This window comes from Pundamilia nyererei, unplaced genomic scaffold (genome assembly GCF_000239375.1).
Source record: "Pundamilia nyererei isolate P.nyererei 1_Seehausen unplaced genomic scaffold, PunNye1.0 scaffold00151, whole genome shotgun sequence".
Classification (NCBI taxonomy): Eukaryota; Metazoa; Chordata; class Actinopteri; order Cichliformes; family Cichlidae; genus Pundamilia; species Pundamilia nyererei.
In genome coordinates, this window is record NW_005187552.1 from 1,141,643 (window position 1) to 1,160,204 (window position 18,562).

At 44.0% G+C, this 18,562-nt stretch overlaps 1 protein-coding gene across 2 annotated transcripts in view; it reads right to left on the bottom strand.

Moving 5' to 3' along the window:
* Positions 1 to 2,419: 2,419 nt before the first annotated feature.
* rbpjb (recombination signal binding protein for immunoglobulin kappa J region b) overlaps positions 2,420 to 18,562 on the bottom strand; it is a 50,209-nt gene continuing 34,066 nt past the window's right edge. For both annotated transcript variants that reach the window (XM_005744922.1, XM_005744921.2), the window contains exons 3-11: positions 13,852 to 13,947; positions 9,586 to 9,751; positions 9,151 to 9,325; positions 7,633 to 7,770; positions 7,230 to 7,342; positions 5,829 to 5,969; positions 5,438 to 5,593; positions 5,234 to 5,337; positions 2,420 to 3,626 (exon numbers count right to left, since the gene is read on the bottom strand). In XM_005744922.1, the coding sequence (XP_005744979.1) occupies positions 3,302 to 3,626; positions 5,234 to 5,337; positions 5,438 to 5,593; positions 5,829 to 5,969; positions 7,230 to 7,342; positions 7,633 to 7,770; positions 9,151 to 9,325; positions 9,586 to 9,751; positions 13,852 to 13,947 (1,414 nt within the window). In that variant the 3' untranslated portion in view covers positions 2,420 to 3,301. The remainder of the gene's footprint in view (positions 3,627 to 5,233; positions 5,338 to 5,437; positions 5,594 to 5,828; positions 5,970 to 7,229; positions 7,343 to 7,632; positions 7,771 to 9,150; positions 9,326 to 9,585; positions 9,752 to 13,851; positions 13,948 to 18,562) is intronic.

Genomic DNA, 18,562 nt, shown 5'->3' on the forward strand with positions numbered 1-18,562 from the left:
AAAAAAAAAGAAAGACCAGACACATGCACACAATGTGAAAAAGATCTGCAAAACAGACAATGAGATGGTGGTTTGTTGCTTTTTTTCCTCGTGAAAAAGCTTTATCGAAAGTTTTTTTTCTTTAAAGAAGGCATGTAACATTTTTTTTTTTTAAATCACCCCTCTAATCTGGTTACGCTGTATCCTCCCTTTGTCCCTTAAAACTCCAGATGTTTTAAGAGAGAGAAAAAAAACAAAACAAAACTGTAAACCAGCTCGGATTGTCAAGGCGACACATTTTCAGAGAAAAGCGTGCATCACCCCCTTATTTGTGTGTGTTCGTTTACAACAAAAGTGGCGAAGCTGCTCTGTAGCCAAAGGGGAGGAAGGAGGAGGACGGGTGGTCAGCCTAAAGCGGCGGAGGCGATGCAGACGCTGAATTTAGAGCTCGAAGACAAAGAAGTTAAAAATCTACAGTTCAGATTTGGTGACCTCCATCCTGCAGAATAAAGGGCTTTGGGGCGGGGAGGGCTGGACCTGCAGCTCGACACGCTGCAGAAGAAGAAGCGCCAAATGTTGGGTTATTGATGCTACGCGGCGGCTGCAGCACCTTCTACGACTTCCTCCACGTTTCCAGGACAAACAGGAAGCGGCCAGACTCAGGCAGCACGGCCAATAATGCACTTTTCTAGGTTTTTTTTCCGTTTTTAATTCTTTTTTTGTGTGTGGACATAAGACAAGGGGAAACTTTGTACCAATAATTTAAAAAATATCAATATTACAATATAAAACATTTAACATTAACGACACACAGGTGGGCAAGAACGGCAAAATGGGGGAAGAAGGGGGAGGGGCATAATTTAAACTTTTCTCTTATTAATATTTTTATTTTATTTTTTTTTACATGGAAGCGTGGGGGTGGGGGGGTGTGGGGAGGCAAATGAGTCTGTGTGTTCCTGTTTCGAGGGCGCGAATAAGAAAAACTGAAATACTTCATTAAGCACACATTCAAGTCACAGTATTGTTCTTTGTATACAGTTGTACTGTAATACTGCGATCACAAGTATTGCCTTTGAATGTTTTATCCACATTTATCAGACGTTTAGATCCCGGTGGAAGACATTTAAAAAAAAAAAAAAAAAAAAAAAAAAAACACCAATAAAAGTTGTTTTTTTCCTTTTTCTCGGAGAGGACGCGGAGCGAGTCTGACTCAATACACCGATTACAGCGACTGTATATGAAACACGCACGCACACATACACATATATATTTGCTGGCTGGTGAACTAGTGCTCAGGCGGACAAAACCCGAAACGAAAACAAAAACTGATGAGATGACCTGTACAATATTGCTGTTATGTTTTGGAAATGCACATTTTCAGTAATACACTTTTAGAAGGCCTTTATAACTCCTACAGGTCTCGCCATCGAACATGAATGAGTGCAACTACTCGGACAGTGAGTTCACAATGTACACACGCTTGCTCTGCCAACACATTAAACCACAGGACTTTTTTTCTTTAAAGAAAAATAACATTGAGAAAAACCAAAGAAGAAGAAGGCTGAAAAAGAGCTTACAGCGCTCGTGAGACGTTGTACCAAAAAGTGAGAAGGTGCCGGGCACCAGTGTGAGAGTTTAAAAAAAAAAAAAGTGGGTTATTGTACTTGTACACTGGGAATGAAGGCTCCCTTCAGAAGGCTGCTCTGCACGGGGAAGGTGGTTGGAGAGCCGCGGCGATGAGCTCCAAACAGCAGAGAAGCGAGGCGTCGGCTTGCTTTTGTGCTATGCACAGGTTCTCCCAAGGTGAGTAAACAGCATATAAGAAAACTGAAGTGTTTTTCCTTCTTCTATTTGAAGTTTTCAGTAAGGCCACATCAAATTGAAAGTGTCTGTTTTTCCCCCCTCTGTTGTTTTTTGTGTTTTTGGAGATAAATGCCACCAGAACTACAGCACGGACTGGAAGACACCTTTGCTAGGTGCAAGTTTCGAGACACTACATTATTGGATACGTTAGCAGTGACAGATAAAGGATATTATCAGATATGTGACTGGCTTACCTGTGTACACAGTAAGAATATACAGTACTAAGGCTATCCTTTGAAGTCGAAGACTACGCTCGGTACATTAGTTTGAAAGCGGCAGACGGATTTGCTCTCGCAGAAGACCGCTTTCGTGTTCTGCAGATGTTGCTATGGCTCCGTGTGACATGTACTGATGTGTATACTTTCCAGGAGACACAGCGCACACAGAGTATTGCAGGCAAGGCAGAGGCGTTGCTTAAAGCTTTTCTTTTTTTTTTTTTTCTTAAAGACTTCATTAAAAACCAATGATAAAAATAGGCCCTCTGAGGTTTGTCCCCTTTCAAAAGCAAAAAAAACAGAACAAAACAAACAAAGAGATCTTTGCTTATGTAAAATCTTAAAAAAAAATAAAAAAATAAAAACCCAAGACTTCAGACTTTTCCCCAAAAAGAAGAAGCAAGTATATCAAAATGAAACCCAAAAAAAGGCGTTTGAAGTAAGGTCACAATAACATACAGGTTGGGATTTTGGACCTCGAAGGGGAGAAAAAATAAAAAATAAAAATAAAAACAAAGCCCAAGCTCAGAGGAAGAATAGAAACTATTTGGTAACAAAAGTGTACTATATGTTTAATACAAAAAAGGTATGGAGAAAAATGTACCTTTACTAAAGCTTATACAAGATCCTTGGTCCATAAAAACTATGTTATCGTCACGTTTTATGTGTGTCCCTCTGCATCCTTGCACTCCCTCCAACAACAACACATCCAAACCACCCCCGCCCCCACCCCTGGTAAGGGTTTCAGACGTGAATGTGAGAAACAAAAAGGAATAATTACAAAAAAATTAAAACGGAGCGGGGAGGATAAAGGGGAGGTGGGATGCACACGGTGGATGTACTGTTGTTGTGGTTTCCGTCCTCACAGCTGTAGAAAGGTGCTGGTGCTCTGAGCCTGCAGGAATTCACTCATTCCCAACACCAGAACTGGACAGGCAGGTCCCTAAAGTAACCACAGGAGAAGAGAGTGGGGGGGCTGGGGTGGGGAGGCGTGTCGAGGAGCACTTTATATACGTTTATTCCCATCAGCTGACAACGTTGTGATGTCACTCCTTCAGATTTCCCTCTGCGTAGGGCTCCTCTGTCCCACCGATTCTTTTGTTTTGTTTTCCTTTGCAGCTTCTTTGTATCCAAAATGAACGCAGCACTTTTAGAGTCAGTTTTGTTTATTTCCTATAGTCTTCATATACCTCAGGGTATATTTGCTCTCAAGGCATGTATGAGTGCCCCCCCCCATGTGTGCGTTAGGAGACCACGGCTGCGGCGGTGGAGGAAGAAGACGTGACTCCTGCGTTGGAAGTGCTGTTGGAGCCGTAGACGCTGGAGCCGGCCTCCTGGCTGCTGTTGCTGAGCAGGCCCGAGTTGCTGGCCCGCAGGATGGCGCCGGCGGCGCTGCAGTGTGGCCTCGGTCCCGGCTCCGGCGTGTAGGTGAAGGTCAGTGTGGTGGAGTAGATGATGCCGTCGTTCCTCACCAAAGTGACGGGCACCTGGACGGGCTGCCGCACCCAGCGCCAGCCCTCGCGGAAGGCGGATATGTCGGGCACCACGCACAGCATGCTCTCGGCACACCTGCAGGGAGACACGATGATGGAGTCACACTGCAGGAAAGACTCCGTCTGGAGTTAGGGTGGAGCTTCTATTCGTTTTTACTTTGACTTTATAAGGATTAGACCAAATCAGTGAGTCACAAGGAATCAGCTCTCTGTGGATTTTGGAAAATTGGGTTTTTACATATAAGAAACATAACACTGAAAATCAACTCATAAAACCATTTTGGGATTCCTGGTTAATTCAGCAAACATGACCGAACCATAACAAACCCATTACTGCCATAAAGCAGTGCTGTTTACAGATTCTCCAGCTCACACATAATGTACAGTGAGTAATATATCAGCTGACAAATTCCCTGCTGCCCAGCGTTATCACCTATAAGTCTAAATATATACCCAAGCAGTGCAGGGACCTCGGTATATGTTTAGACCCATCCACAGAGTGCATGGGTTGGAGGCTCGGTGGACCTGCACTGACTTAGGTAGGTGGTCACTTTGATGTTCCTGTACTGCGTGTGTGGCAACGATAAACACATGTAGATGAGTCGCTCGGAGAAACTCAACATGACAGGATAAGTTAAGAAAGGGGGATTTTACAAGGTATGTGTGGTATATTGTCTAATAAATACATACAGCTAACACAAAATGGGCAAATTATATTAACTAATCTGAAGTTGCCACTAATAAGTATTAAGAGCAAGAGAGTAAACACTTTGTTCTTTAACTGAATCCGTCATTTATGCTCATATATTAAACATTGGCCATGTTTAATATGAGCCTTACTCTCAAAACATGAAGACCGTGTATTTACAAGAAATTCCTTGTTCCCACAGCTCTGAGTTAAATAAGCAGAGGAAAAGAGATGGATGGCTCTTTCTCTCTGATGATCAGACTGCTCTAAAACCTCAGCTGTTTTTTTCCTACTATAGGGGCTTTGTATGACATCAGTGAAATGGGATATTCCTAATGTGTCCATCTCAGGTACACAGCTAAAAGGTAAATGGTAAAAGGACTGGTTCATTTCTACTCCGAGCACTCAAATGGCTTTACACTTGCCTCATTCACCCTCACACACTTTCTATGTAAGTGCTTTCTTCTGAGAAGAACTTGGAGATAGTATCTTGTGGAAGGCTCCTTGAAGCATACAGGAGCAGACGGGGATTGAACCACCAATGATTAGTACGCGACCTGCTCCACCACCTGAGCCACAACTCTGTCTATGAGCACAAAAGTCCCGCCCACCTGCTGTGGTTTACAGGGGGCAGCTAATCAAAAGACAACTGGCTTAAAGGGAAGGACAGTGGCTTGTTTTACAATGAGCGGCTGCACCAAGGTCAGGAAAAGAACAGGTGAGGATTATTTCAAACTTTGAATCATGCAAAGCAACTCTAGTGAAGTCCATAAATAAAGGTGGAAATTAGCAAACCAAAACTATCAGTAACTACAGTGCATATTACCTCTTCAGATTACTCATAATGGACAACAATCTTGGGATAAAAAGAAAAAAGCTAGCCACGGTGGTTTCTTTTCCCCCCTTCACTTAACCTGGTAACCTAGAACATGTTCAAAAAGCAGCAGAAAGCTGAGACACAAAGCACATCCCAGTGAATCCCAACAAAGCCCCACCTGTACATGGTCTCAGCCTCAACGTCTCCGAACCAGACCCGCAGATTTGGAGTGAAGTTCTGTCCCGTCAGCTCCAGCATGGCGACATCCCCGCCGCCGTTTAGCTGCAGACAAAGAAGATAAACAAACCTGGGATGTAGTGCAGGTGAAATGTCCTGTTAAAGGGGGGAATTTAAAAAAATCTAAACTGTCTCTTTTGTATACCTGTAAGCTCTCCACCACAGGCACCGGGGTGACAGGCGAGTGGACGGGGCCCATGCCCTCGTAGAAGGTGTATTCGGCCTTGTCTGTGCTGATGATTGTCCAGGAGGCGCCGTCGTTGATCATCTCCTTGTTTGGTTCCTTTGGGCATGGAGTGGCCTGGGGGGGGGAGACCCAAGACAACTTGACCAAAACATCTACCCACAGGAAAATAAGCCGGGCACAGAAGAAGAACTGAACTCAAATTCAATGTCAAGTCAGGCTGCCTGGAGCCTTTTTCAGAACGCTACAGCAATCATCCTCAGTCATCGGTGAATAGTATGATTGACTTAATCTGAGGGTGACACGACCACGACCCTGAAATGATGCGTAGAGATATAAGAGTGACACTGACTTGAAACTGGATGATCCTTTCTTGGGAAAGGCACAGGTACATGCGCTCTGTGTCCTTCAGGTAGAAGGCACACTTGTGGAGCTGGGAGACGGGGTCATCGGCGTCCAGCAGCGCCGTCTGCTTGTCCACCTTCCGGATGATCTGAAAGGACATGAGAGGGGAACAGATTAGCCGACTGCACGATGGGAAAAAGGAATCGGGCAGGGTGAGCGTTGGAGAAAATTAAGTGCAAAAAACAAGAAAGAAACTGAATTAAGGAAAAAATGACAGTGATCTGGAAGCAAGGGGGAATGAAATGCAGGACTGCATGAGCAGGGAGATTAAGGAGGAGGGGGACAGGACACACAAGCAGAAAAGACAGAAGAAAAGAAAACAATGTCACGAGAAGTTCAGTCAAAACATGAGTAATACGGTACAAACATCAGGCTGCTGCTTTCAGAAAAACTCAGCATTAAAAAGGCTTTCTGCTATTTCACGGTCAGCATTTGCAGAGTTTCACCATGGATACGTCACAAAGGTAGGTTTAAATTTTATTAACTTAAACAGAAAAGAGGGGTCACTGCGTTTGGTGCCGCTAACCTCTATGACCGCGGCCCTTTTAAGGAGTTCTAAAACTCTCGGGAGTGATCTTTGACATCAATCTAACTTTTGCTAAACAAATTAATGATGTTGTTGGAACGAGCTTCTTTCATCTCCAGTCACCTGCAAAGGGGAAGCTTTTCCTCTGGTTCAGAGACTTTGAGACTGAGCTATCCATGCCTCGATTTCATCTCGATTCGATCAAAGTAACGCTCTGTATTTGGACGTCAGTCTGTCACCGCTTTAGCAAACAGCAGCTGGTCCAAAACGCTGCAGCGCGGTCATTAGTTGGCACGTGCTAGTGATACCACGTATTGGCTGTCAGTCAGTTATAAGATTTCATTAGTAGCTTTTAAGGTCCCTCTAGAGCAGGGAAATCTGCTGAACAAATGCTCCCGTCCAGATTAAAACACAGAGGTGACCCTTAATTTGTCATATTTTAATAATAATTGAACATCTTTTGTAGTAGCCAGTTTATTCTAAGTGTGTTTCTTCTTCTTCTGCATGTCTGTTTGGAGCATAACGTGCCATCTTCAATATGCACGATGCGACGTGCCGCAGTGTTGCATGACTCATCACTGAAGAATGTGATTAATGGTTTCAAATACTGTTGTTTGGACAGTTTTTGATATGGTCTATTAAACAGCTCTCACATTTATTCGATATCAACGTGTTTCTCTTAGTCTTAGACTAGTTGGTTGGTCCGGTTCACTTTCATCTGACTCAATGCCTTAAGTATGTTAACCGGGAAAGGCTGGATTCGTCCATCCTTGCATTACAGTTTCATATTGTGTCATTGTTGTGAAACAGTGTGATTGTTACCAGTCTGGGCAGGGCCATGCCGGTGACGGAGCAGACCAGCTTGACCGTCTGGCCGTAGTGGATATAACCGTCTCTCACAGTGAACTCCTCTCCTTCTGACTCCTCATCGTCCACTGCAAACACCAAGCACAGGAACAGGCAGTCAATGCTGCAACCAGCTGCCCACACGCACACGCTTTGGTTTATACACTAAAGCCAACATTCAATCTATCAATCAGCCCGTCACGTTCTTTGTCTGCGATGAATCACGTGTGTAATTACTACAACAAAGAACAAAGCTACGACTACAATGAACAGCGAGAGGGTGACATGTAGACAAGGTGACAGGCTGTCAAACTGCATCGCTGTTCTCGTCAATGATCAGAAGCTTGTGTAACAGATATGAAACCTGATGGAGACTCACACAGGTGGATGTAGAAAGCGCCCCACTGTTGGGAGCTGGCGTGAAAGTTGCCACCCTCCACGTGTAGATACCGCGTGCTGACTGTTTGGGAGCGCAGTCGGTTGAACAGTGCCACCTTGGTCCCCGATGCAATGCACACTGTGGGCGGAGACGAAAGCGTGGAGACACGGCCGGTTACATAACGCACCAAAAACAAGTTGCTTTCAGGTCGGCGTGATAACAGAGAGATAAGACGTCTGCCAGCTGGCAGGACGTGTCCTGTGTGTAGCACAGGTGTGCCACATGTGACATAACTGGGTTACTGGACACTCCATTTTCACTACACTGCCCTCTGGTGGCTAGAAATAGTATTGATCGACTAACCGATTAGCTCAAAACACTTTGTTTTTAAAAAAAAATTACATTAAATCATAAAATTCTGAGCATATTTTAAAAAGTAATGAACAAACTAAGGCTATAAAATATGCAAGAATAAAACAAGTAGAAAAATGAAGTTAGAAGACAAATTCAAATATCATTTACGTTTCAGAATATTCAGTGCAAGATGGAAATAATGCAAATTAGCAGCTTAATTTAAGCTTTTTCTCAATATCCTCACAATGGCTGTAAGAAAACCCCCACATGTGCCTTCTTATTGGCTCCCTAAAGAAGAAAAGAAATCAAACCTTATTCACTGTTAAATGTTTTGGTGCAGGAATTGGGGAGACGCCCATTGGTGCTTAAATACTATAAAAACAATACTTTGTCTTCTACGTGCCTCCTTCTCCTGTTTAACCTTCATCCAAGGTTTTAACCTCTGTTCTTGCCTTCACTTCTAGTCTTTCGTAGCAAAGCAGTCTTTCTGCTTGGACTCTGGTTAGATTGTGGTCTCATTTACGCTCTTACTTCGTCTAAACACCCCCCCTACACACGCGTGTTAGTAAAGGCATCTTCACTCCAGCTGATCCATACTTTTACAGGGTAAGCGAATCTTAGAAGAGATACAACCAATCCAATGTTTTCCAGCTGCAGTGAGAATCAAAGTACTTTTCCCTGAGCTGCTAATGAAGCTCTGCTGACTCTGTGGTAAATCCAATCAAGTCTTCACAATAAAAGCATCCTGCCCTGAGTGTGAAGCAGCAACAGCGGGACGTTTTCAGTTTACATCGGCAGTAACTCACAACGCCGACAGGCCTGAAAACGAACCATAAAATAAACCGCAAAAGTGCCGAGAGCCTCACAGAGAGAGCCAGTTTACAAACAGACGTCAGGGTACGAGGCCGGCACGTCCAGGTCGTGGTCTGTACCGAATATCTTGAATGATTTTGCGGCTCGAGCCAACCAAAAGAGAGACCCGTGAAACGCTCTAGCTGGCTATGCAGTAAATCATGTTAAGCGCATGTTAATATGTTTAAGGCTGTTGTCAGGGTTTAAATTTACAGCTCTGGCAGACTGAGCTACACACTGATTTGACATGAAGAGTGAATCTAAAAGGTAAACACTCACAGCGAACCTCTAAACTTATCACAAATGACTCACAGTCAGCATTTTTGAGGGACTGCTTCTTTTTGGAGGGCTTGGAGATGACTTTGATCCTCTTGCTGAGGAAGACGCCGATGTCCGCGCTGTTGCCGTAGAACATCTTGACAGACAACATGAAGTGCTTTCTCTTGTCAGAGTCGGATATGTACAAGGTTTTGGCTGTGCAATAGTTCTGAATGAGGAGGCAGAAAAAGAAAGACATAAACAATCAGATTCATTTCTGTTCATGCATATTAAACATATTAAGCACTACAGGAGAAAAACAAGCTCCAAATGTGCTGGAGGCATGTGACAGACTTCCTGTTTCTGTACTGCAGGGTGCCTGGAGGCTATACCGCACAGCTATGGCAGCTTCTGCTGAGTAACTCCATGTTCCTGTGCCAAGGTAAGTGACAGAGTGACAGTATGTGTGTGGGTGGGTGCGTGTTGTACCTTTCCCTCTAAGTTGAGCTGTTGCATTTCTTGGTCGCTGTTGCCGATGCCGATGAAGGCGCAAGGCTGCGACTCCTGGTCGGAGCAGCCGTCTCGCTCCATCTGGTCCTTCTTTTTCTTCCAGCCGCTGCCCATCAGGTACACACAGGGAGGAGGGCAGAAGAACCTGGAACACACGACACACGTGCAGCTATAAACGCCAGCATCTAAATCTTTAGAGGTGATGAAATAAATTTCTTTTTGTGGTGATTTTTTGAGACAGAGATTTGTTGAGAGTTGCCAAAAAACCTGAACCGTCTCTGTGCATTCAATAATGTTGAGGTTGAGCTCAGGGGAAGCAAATCCATGTCGGAAGGTGCTTCACTTTGCATTTTTCTACCCATGTATGCTTTTACTGCACTGGCAGTGTGTTTGGGATCACTGTCATGCTGAAAAATGAAGCTGCTGCAAATCAGATGCTTTCCAGATGATTTTACACGGTGGATCAAAATCTGACGGTACTTTTCTCGGTTCATAATTCCAATCTTAACAAGATCTCCGACACCACTGACTGAAATGCAGCCCAGACAATGACACAGCCTCCACTGTGTCTTACAGCTGTAAACACTCAGGTTGTACATCTTTCCTGACCTCTGCACAATATACACGATGACTGGAACCCAAAAAAAAAAAAAAAAAAAAAAGATCCAATCAGATGTGCTGTCACTGAGTTTTAGTCGAGTTCTTGGGTATTCTGGCACACCTCAGCCTTTCATCCCGTTTCCCTTCCTTATGAACGGTTTCTTGACACTTCCACTGAGTCCATGTCTGATGAGGCTTTAATGAAGAGCCACATGCATCTCTCAGGTCCTGTTTCTGGCCATGTCGGATCTCCCCCCCCCCCATTTCTGAATCTCATGACTTTCAGATACTGTTCATCTGCTGCAGGTGGTTTTTAGATCTGTTGCTTCTTTTGTCCTGAACTTGTCCAGTTTCCTCAATTTTAAGGACACACTGCACACAACGCAGATAATATACCAAAGTTTTTAGCCAACTTTGGGAATCACTTGGTTGGTGTAAAAATTATATTTAATTATATTTGGAACTTTTTTTGTAGATCTAGCTAAAGGAATGGAAAAACGATGCCTTTTGTGACAGTCTGCTAACAACGAAGTGTCTGAAGATATAATGTTAAAATTAGTTCTTTGCCACGTTGTCAGAAACTCTGGTTCGTTCCTTGATTTAGGGGCGTTTTTAGGCTGGAAGGAGTCATAGCTCAATGTTAAGTGGCTTAACAAGCAGATGATAGGTGTAAATGTGGGGAAATAAAAGAGAGAAGAGAAGGAATAAGAGAAGGAACAGAAAAGACCTGAGTGTGCACTTCCTAATTTGAACCAGAAGAGGGCACTCTTGCACCAAGCTCCAGCTGGAGTCCAACTTGGGTCAACAAGCTGTTGTGTACAGCTACAGTAAAACATCTAAAGGCTGTCACGCTTCATTCTGCAGATGTTACCGTGATCGGTCCAGAACCTAAATGATCTGTCAAGAAACGAGAAGCAGCATTTTGAATGAAGTCTAACTTTCCTTCCCCCATTTTTAAAAAGGTCCCTCATTTTACTTCTCTTCTCCTTTCAAACACACGTTACTACTATGAAAACAAGAACTGCCTTGAAATAACTCGCAAGTTCAGCTTTGTTAAAAGAGAAATCCACTCATTACAGAACGAGCACACACTTCAAATAAATTCATGTGCGTCAGTGTGGAACTGGAAAGCGACCTATTTCGCAACACCAGTGTCTGTCTCTGTGGGTGTTTGTCTACTTTCACCTCCTATAAAAAGCTCAGACAGCGAGAGAGGCAGCTTAGAAAGAGGGAGACGGCACATTAACATTCTCAGTGCGTCCACTTTTGGGGGTTTTTTCCTGGGGCGCTCTCTTGTTAAGGCACAAAAAAGGAGGAATTAAGCGGTCTGACGCAAAACATGAACGCAGCCTTTTGCAGGCCAGGAGGATGTTTAAACAAATACCTGCAGCTACATCCGAGCACGGCCTTTGGGAGTTGCTTATCACCTGAAAAAGTTCAACCTCAATGCACAAAAGAGCAGCATTAAATATGTGTGACAGATGTGTTTGAATGTTTCTCTTCGCTGTCACTTTAACTGGATGAGATGGCTTAAAAAGTCCTCAGAAGAATTCGTCTCAACCTCTTTTCCTATCTCTCTCCCTCGCTCCGTCTTCTGTTGCGCTCCAACTCTCAGAGGTGTCTGGGAGTTGGCGCGCAACAGCCGATTTACCAAGAGATAGGCCCTGATGAGATCGCAAGCAGCGCTGCACCTTGGCCAAGAAACCGAGTGGTGGGGAGGAGGAGGATAGGGGGGCTCAGGAGAGTTGCAAAATGAGCATGAGGTGTGGAGGAGCGCTATAAAAAAAGCTTCTAAGTGAGAGATAAAAAGGTGAGAGCATAGTTACAGGAAGGGCCCGAGGAAGATGAGCTAAGAGGAACAGATCCAAAAAAGGAAGGAAAAAAAAAAAAAGCATGTGTTACGATGGCGAGCTATCACCCTGCGTTTAACCAGCAACATCAGGTACGGCATGAAAATGACAACATTAGGTTGTCACACGTGCGCTCGCCCGTGGAACCTCACACCGAAAGGCTTCACGGTGCTGCGAGACGCCGCCGCCTCCTCCTCTTTTATTCTCGTAGCTCTCAGTCGCAGCTCCTTCTTCTTCCGGCTCTCTGTGGTTTTTAACGTGGCCTCGTGGAAAAGGTCGCCTCTCGCTTCCTTTTTTGACCTCCACAGATATCAGAGGTCAGAGGGGTCAGCACAGAGGCACCGTGCTGAGGAATGTGCTTTCGTTCGTCCCCTCTTGACTAATGTACACTACCTGTGTTTGCCACAATAGTTGAATATAGATTAGAGGATAGTATAAATGCCTCTGGGCCACAGGTGTCTGCAACCAGTGGGGACGGCTAAAGGCTAAAACAAACAAAAATATCCAAATTTCCTTAAAAAAACAAAAAAAAAAAAAAACTAAAATTTAAAAACTTTTTTTTTGTTGCTTTTTTTAACTAGATGTTAAACTGTGTCCGTTCTTTGAATTATTGTGATGCAAACAGATAAGTGCTTGTAGCACGTTTATAAATAATCAAACTTCTGAGGAAAAATAAACTGCGTTTACAAGAACTGTCGGCTGATCGCAATCTAAGCAGCATTATCGCCACGGGCTGAAGACGAGAAGCCGCCAGCATCACTAAGGAAGTAAATTTAGCCAGCTGGCTACCAGAGATGGGCAGTAACGTATTAAAAGTAACTGTAATCTGATTACTTTTTCCAAGTATCGCGTAAAGGATTACTTTGGAAAAAAAGGTAATAAGATTACTGTTACTTTCCCGTAAGCAAACTGCATTACTAAACAATGACTTTGTTTGTGAGAGTGTCTCACGACAATGACATACGAGTGTGCGACATCGAAGTGTGCAGATCAACAATGGATAACATGGAGTGCGGGAGAGAGTACGACCATGCAGCAGGCTGAAAGGTCTATTGCTTTATAACGTATTCAGGTTGTGTGTCATGTTTTTTTTTTTAAGTAACTTAATCCACTAATGACTATGACTATGACCACCCAGATCTCACCCACAGGCGTGTGTGGCTGTGCCCAGCGTATTTTTCTCACATCTTTTTGAGACGCGTCTGCAGACAGTGAAGCTGGAAATTTGAAAAGTGGCGAGTCACACAATCTCAGCGTGTTGTTTATGATTTTAAGTTTATAAGAAGGGGTTAAACATTCAGCAGACTGATGAGCTTAAAGGGCTGATCAGAGCGATTTACAGTCGTCATTTTCTTCTTTGAAACCAAACAAAACCACCGAGCTGACAACTTAAAAACAGAAACCAATGAGAGACTGGATGATCGCAAATACACTCCATGGTGAAATCCATACAATGGCAGTGATGACAATAATGAGCATTTCTGGTCACGTGAAGGGCTATCCAGCGATCATCAGTTATTTAGTGAGACGTTCTCAAGGAGGCAGACCACTAAAATATTCAAATAAAACAAAAATCCTCCCCCACGAAGTCCTACACGTCTAAAGAACTGCAGACTCCAGGATAAAACGTAGCAGGGGCCGCTAAAGAATCAATTGTGTGATGTGTTACTGTGAGGGTGAAACACTGACCGGCATTAATAGATTTGCTTTAGATTCAAGACCAAAATCTTTTAAGGATTCCCAAAACCTGAAAAAAAACATTAGACAAGAAGCTCCCATTTCATACTGAACTCACCTTTTCTCATTGCCATAGGATTTCTGTGCAACTTTTGCGTGTAGGATCATGACAGTTTGGTCTCCTCGCTCCTTCAGGTAATTCCTCATCGCTTCTCTGCAGGAAGAGAAAAAAGAAGAGAGATAAATTAAACCAGCTATGTTCTAATCTGAAAGAGGAAGTGACGTGAGTGCAACTTCACAGAAGACTTAAGAGGAGGCCACCCTCCTTGTGTATACATGCACATGCACTTGCAGCGACCTCTGAAAAGCCAGAGCCTCCACAATATGCTTGCAGAGAAGCTGAGCTCTCCCTGGGTCCATCCGAGGTTTAAGGGGGAGCAAGAAAACACCAGAGCCAAAACAACAAAAACAGAGCTGAGCTCATCACCAAAGATTCCTCATGTCGTGTCAAAAATGTTGCAAGGGCCGAGCTCCGATTACTTCTGTCAACTCTGCCAAAACTTCTCACCTCCCGCTACACCCTCACCCCCCCCTTCACAGGCGCGAGCCGAAAGCTTGCTCGACTGAGAGGCGCGGAGGTGAAAGATCGGGCTTAGACGCACAATTAAAGCACGTCATGCGCATGGAGAGCAACACACTTTGACCCGATCGCTACACACGCACAGATGTCAGTGACACCTGACACGCCAGGGGATCCTCACAGGGCTTCCCACTCAAACACGCACACACACGGCTTTTCACTCTAGCACGTTATACTAGGCCGCACACTCGGCTTAGACATGCCCTTTGTTATGAAAAGCAAGGGGCCTCCTCAGTGTGTGTGCGGGACACAGGGGCATTCGGGGGAGTGGGCGATACAGAAGAAGAGGAGAAAGCATGATGAGGCAATTATTTTTCTGATTATTTCAGTCTCACTGCAACACTAAAAATCTGTTTTTTTCTAAATTACTGATCGCCAGCAGCTATAAATGAGACTAATAGGAGGTACGATCCTGGAATTCCACACAGCCTGACATCACTTAAACACCACATGGAGAAAATGATATCAAGCCGGGGTGGACGGGGGAGTGCGTACGACTCCAGTTCGACTCGGTGGAAAACAGTGGTTTCGTTAAAACGTTGGACTTCTCCCCACGGATGCATTTAGAATGCGATTACGTTATTAAAGGACGTAACCCTTCTCTGGGAAGTGAATCGCTGGTGTCACACACACACTCTAATCCCGCCGGGTGGAGTGGAGGGGGACTCCTGTGCTCAAAGCTCTGATTGATTATGGAGAGAAAACACAGTCCAGGCCTGCTGATGTCAGACCCTGCAGGGCACATGTCACACCTCTGATACGGCCTGTGACCTACTGCTCCCACAGGCAGGATGACACACACACACACACACACACAATCCCATTTATGCAGGATTAGGGCAGTTACCACTTAGAGCAGGGGTCCCCAATCCCAGTCCACGAGGGCAGGTGTCCTGCAGGTTTTAGATGTGTCCTTGATCCATCACAGCTGATTTACATGGATAAATTACCTTCTCAACATGTCTTGAAGTTCTCCAGAGGCCTGGTAATGAACTAATCATGTGATTCAGGTGTGTTGACCCAGGGTGAGATCTACAACCTGCAGGGACACCGGACCCCTGACTTAGAGGAAGCTTCTAAAAGATGGTTTGCATCTTATGCATGTCCTAAAGACCCTAAATAAAAACATTTAGATCAAGCCAAAAAAAAGATAAAGATATACAATTTGGAGCGACAAGTAAAATACATGAACAGTTTCAGTTTGGCAATCACGTGGCCCCCTAACAGCGGGATCTTAGCTTGTCTGCCTAGAGACTGCTCTGCAACCGTCTGCCAAACACCAGTGATGGAAGAAGAGTGTATTCACAGACCAGATGGTGAAAATCTCCGTGCGATTGTGTTGACTGATAGCAGACTGCCACAGTTGGCCGTAGTTTCAACTACTCAGAGCTGTAGCCTTACTGCTGTAGTCAGTACATTTCAAAAGACAACTTTTACTCTGAGGATGGACTTTACATCTCTGCAGGTTTTTAGTTTATACTACCGCTCAGCGACTTCATATGCTTACATGTAAACTACAGGCTGCTGTGGCAATCTGCGAGGGACCAACGGAGTCACAACAAGATTTTTGGTGCATTCGCCCCGTTTGTCATTTCACCCAGTGACAGCCAGCAGCCTCCAGGAGCCACTCCCCCACCAATCGGTGACCAGAGGACGCATCGTGTCCAATATGGCAGACACCTCGAGCAAAGTACACATGAGAAACTTCTATAACACAGGAACACAGCCTCTCTAATGGCATCTGACATTAAACTAAACCTATCAGTTTTGCATAACCTTTAAAACATCCAACAGTGTTAGCTTCAAGCACCTAAATGAATCAGAGAACATCTTTAAATGATGCTTTACCCCCATTTTCAGCTGTGTTTTTTTTTTAAAATCTTGGACTCACTAATGGAGAAGCTTTATATAAGTCACACTTAAAATAATCTATGTTTATCTTTAATAATGGTCTGGGTGCACACCCAGGCAGCTTTATCTGCCATCCCCCTCCTGCTAAACCAGCTTTCTTCTGATTGGCTGCACCTTGCAAACAGAAAACAATATGTATAGGACCATGTAAGTGACATCATCTCTCACTGATCTCATACGGAGTCATGAGTAGAGAAAACAAAACACAAATCCTTGTCTTTGGGCTTACAAAGATCATCTATGCATGTGCTGACCTCCTTATAAGAGCAGCACGACTATAACGGTCCACTCAGACCATGCATTCGGTGCCATACTTAATGAGATCTTTGGGCTCCGTCACTCATTTTGAAGCTCATGTTGTCAACACTTTGGAATCAGTTCTTGTGCTCCTGACAAAAGGAAATAAAACACCAAATTAAAAAAAAGAAACGTGATATCACCCAGCCTCAGATTCAGGGTCACGCTCATAAAAAAGGGAAGCAGTTTGATCAAATATTTAAATACAATGGCACGTAGTTACTGCACGACCACAAAATGTAATGCTAGTGTTTGTTAAGTGTCGTGCGACAGCCTCGGCTTGTGGTTGACACCGTTTCAGCGCTCACCAAACCCTTCCAGACCACTGTGGCTGAGTTGGGGAGAGACCATTCCCCATCAAGACACAAATGCTTTGGCACGATCGCGCTTTGACTCACAGCGGCTCTTTATGCATGCCGATTTTCACGTCAGAGCGCCTCCAAACAACCACTGAATAGATAACAAAGATGCACCACATGTGGCAGCAATCATGTGAAACTGAATATCCTATGATCAGATGGAAAAAAGAAAAAAAAAAAACAACACAAAAGTCCCCAACACTGGGTCCATCGATCCAAACTTGTGCTGTGTAGCCAAGCTTTGTTCAAACCCGCAGAATTTTATATGAAAATCTAGCGGGGAACAAGAGCTTTATAAAGATACCAAATATGTCTCGAAGGATTTCGGGGGAGACGAGTATAAAATGATGCAAAAGACATCAAAAAAGATGACAGATGACTATCACGACACAGTGAACCAGAAACATCAGGACTTTACGCAGGAGCTGTGTATCAGAGGGGGAAAACCCTAAAAATGGATTAAAGCAGTATTTGTGCATTTGTTCTCTATATTGCACTGTTACGCTGTGCATTATTATTCAGTCTTCAGTAATGTGTCAACAGGGTTTTTCCTGTCACCCCACCCAAAACGTTTGGGCTTCCCCCCCTGAAGGAATACGGGTGTAATAAAAAAAAAATTTTCTCTTCTTACTGAAGCATAAAACAGACAATTCAATATGATATTTACTGCCTAACATACATTTTGTTCCAAACCGAGGTGCCAGAAATATATTTTTTTCTTTTATACACAAACAGCTATGCCCATGTGTGTATTACTAATAAAGACAATGGAAACGGGACATGCTTCCAAAATCTTTTTCGTGCTAGAAAATGCAGGTGGCAGCAGGAGAGTAACGAGATTCCCGTCTCTTAAATGACTCTTATTCGTACGTCTCGCATCGATATCGACAAAGACGCGGCTTTGATCTAACACATTCACCCTAACACGACAGGGCCGTCTTGAGTAATCATTTGTAGCTTATACAGAGTGAAACACGAGCGCACGCACGCCACACAGACTGAGCGCTGGAGACGGAAGGAGAAGTGAGAGAGACTGTGACCAGAATCAGCTCTACTTCCTGTGCAAGACTAGCACACAGCAGATGCACGAAATTCCAGTGCAAATCAAAATACGAGTAAGACCAAATTTCAAAACATTACACTGTGTTCATTTGTATTTGAGGGATTAAAAAACAAAACTGGGGGTAAAAATAAATAAATAAATCATAAATCAGCCCTTCATTCATGCAGAGACAGGAAACGAGGGTCACTTCATTTAAACCGAGTACGCCCACATGTAATAAAACCAATAACCACAGATAAGAGTCTACATCACACACTCACACAGAAAAGTAACAGCATCTGAGCTGCAGGTTTAATTTCTGACGAGCTTTATTTAGGTCCAAAAAATGTGCTAAAAGGCAGTCTGTGACAGCGAGTGAAAAGAAGGAGGGAGGTCAGAAATAAAACGTGAGGGGAGGAGATCGGGCAAAAGAAAAATCGGAACATACGAAACAAAAGACGAGACGCTTGAGAGGTGAGACAAAAATGTGCCAGACAGATTTATAAAAAGAGGCATATCTTTAACAGCAGGCGGTGTGTGTGTGTGTGTGTGTGTGTGTGTGTGTGTGTGTGTGTGTGTG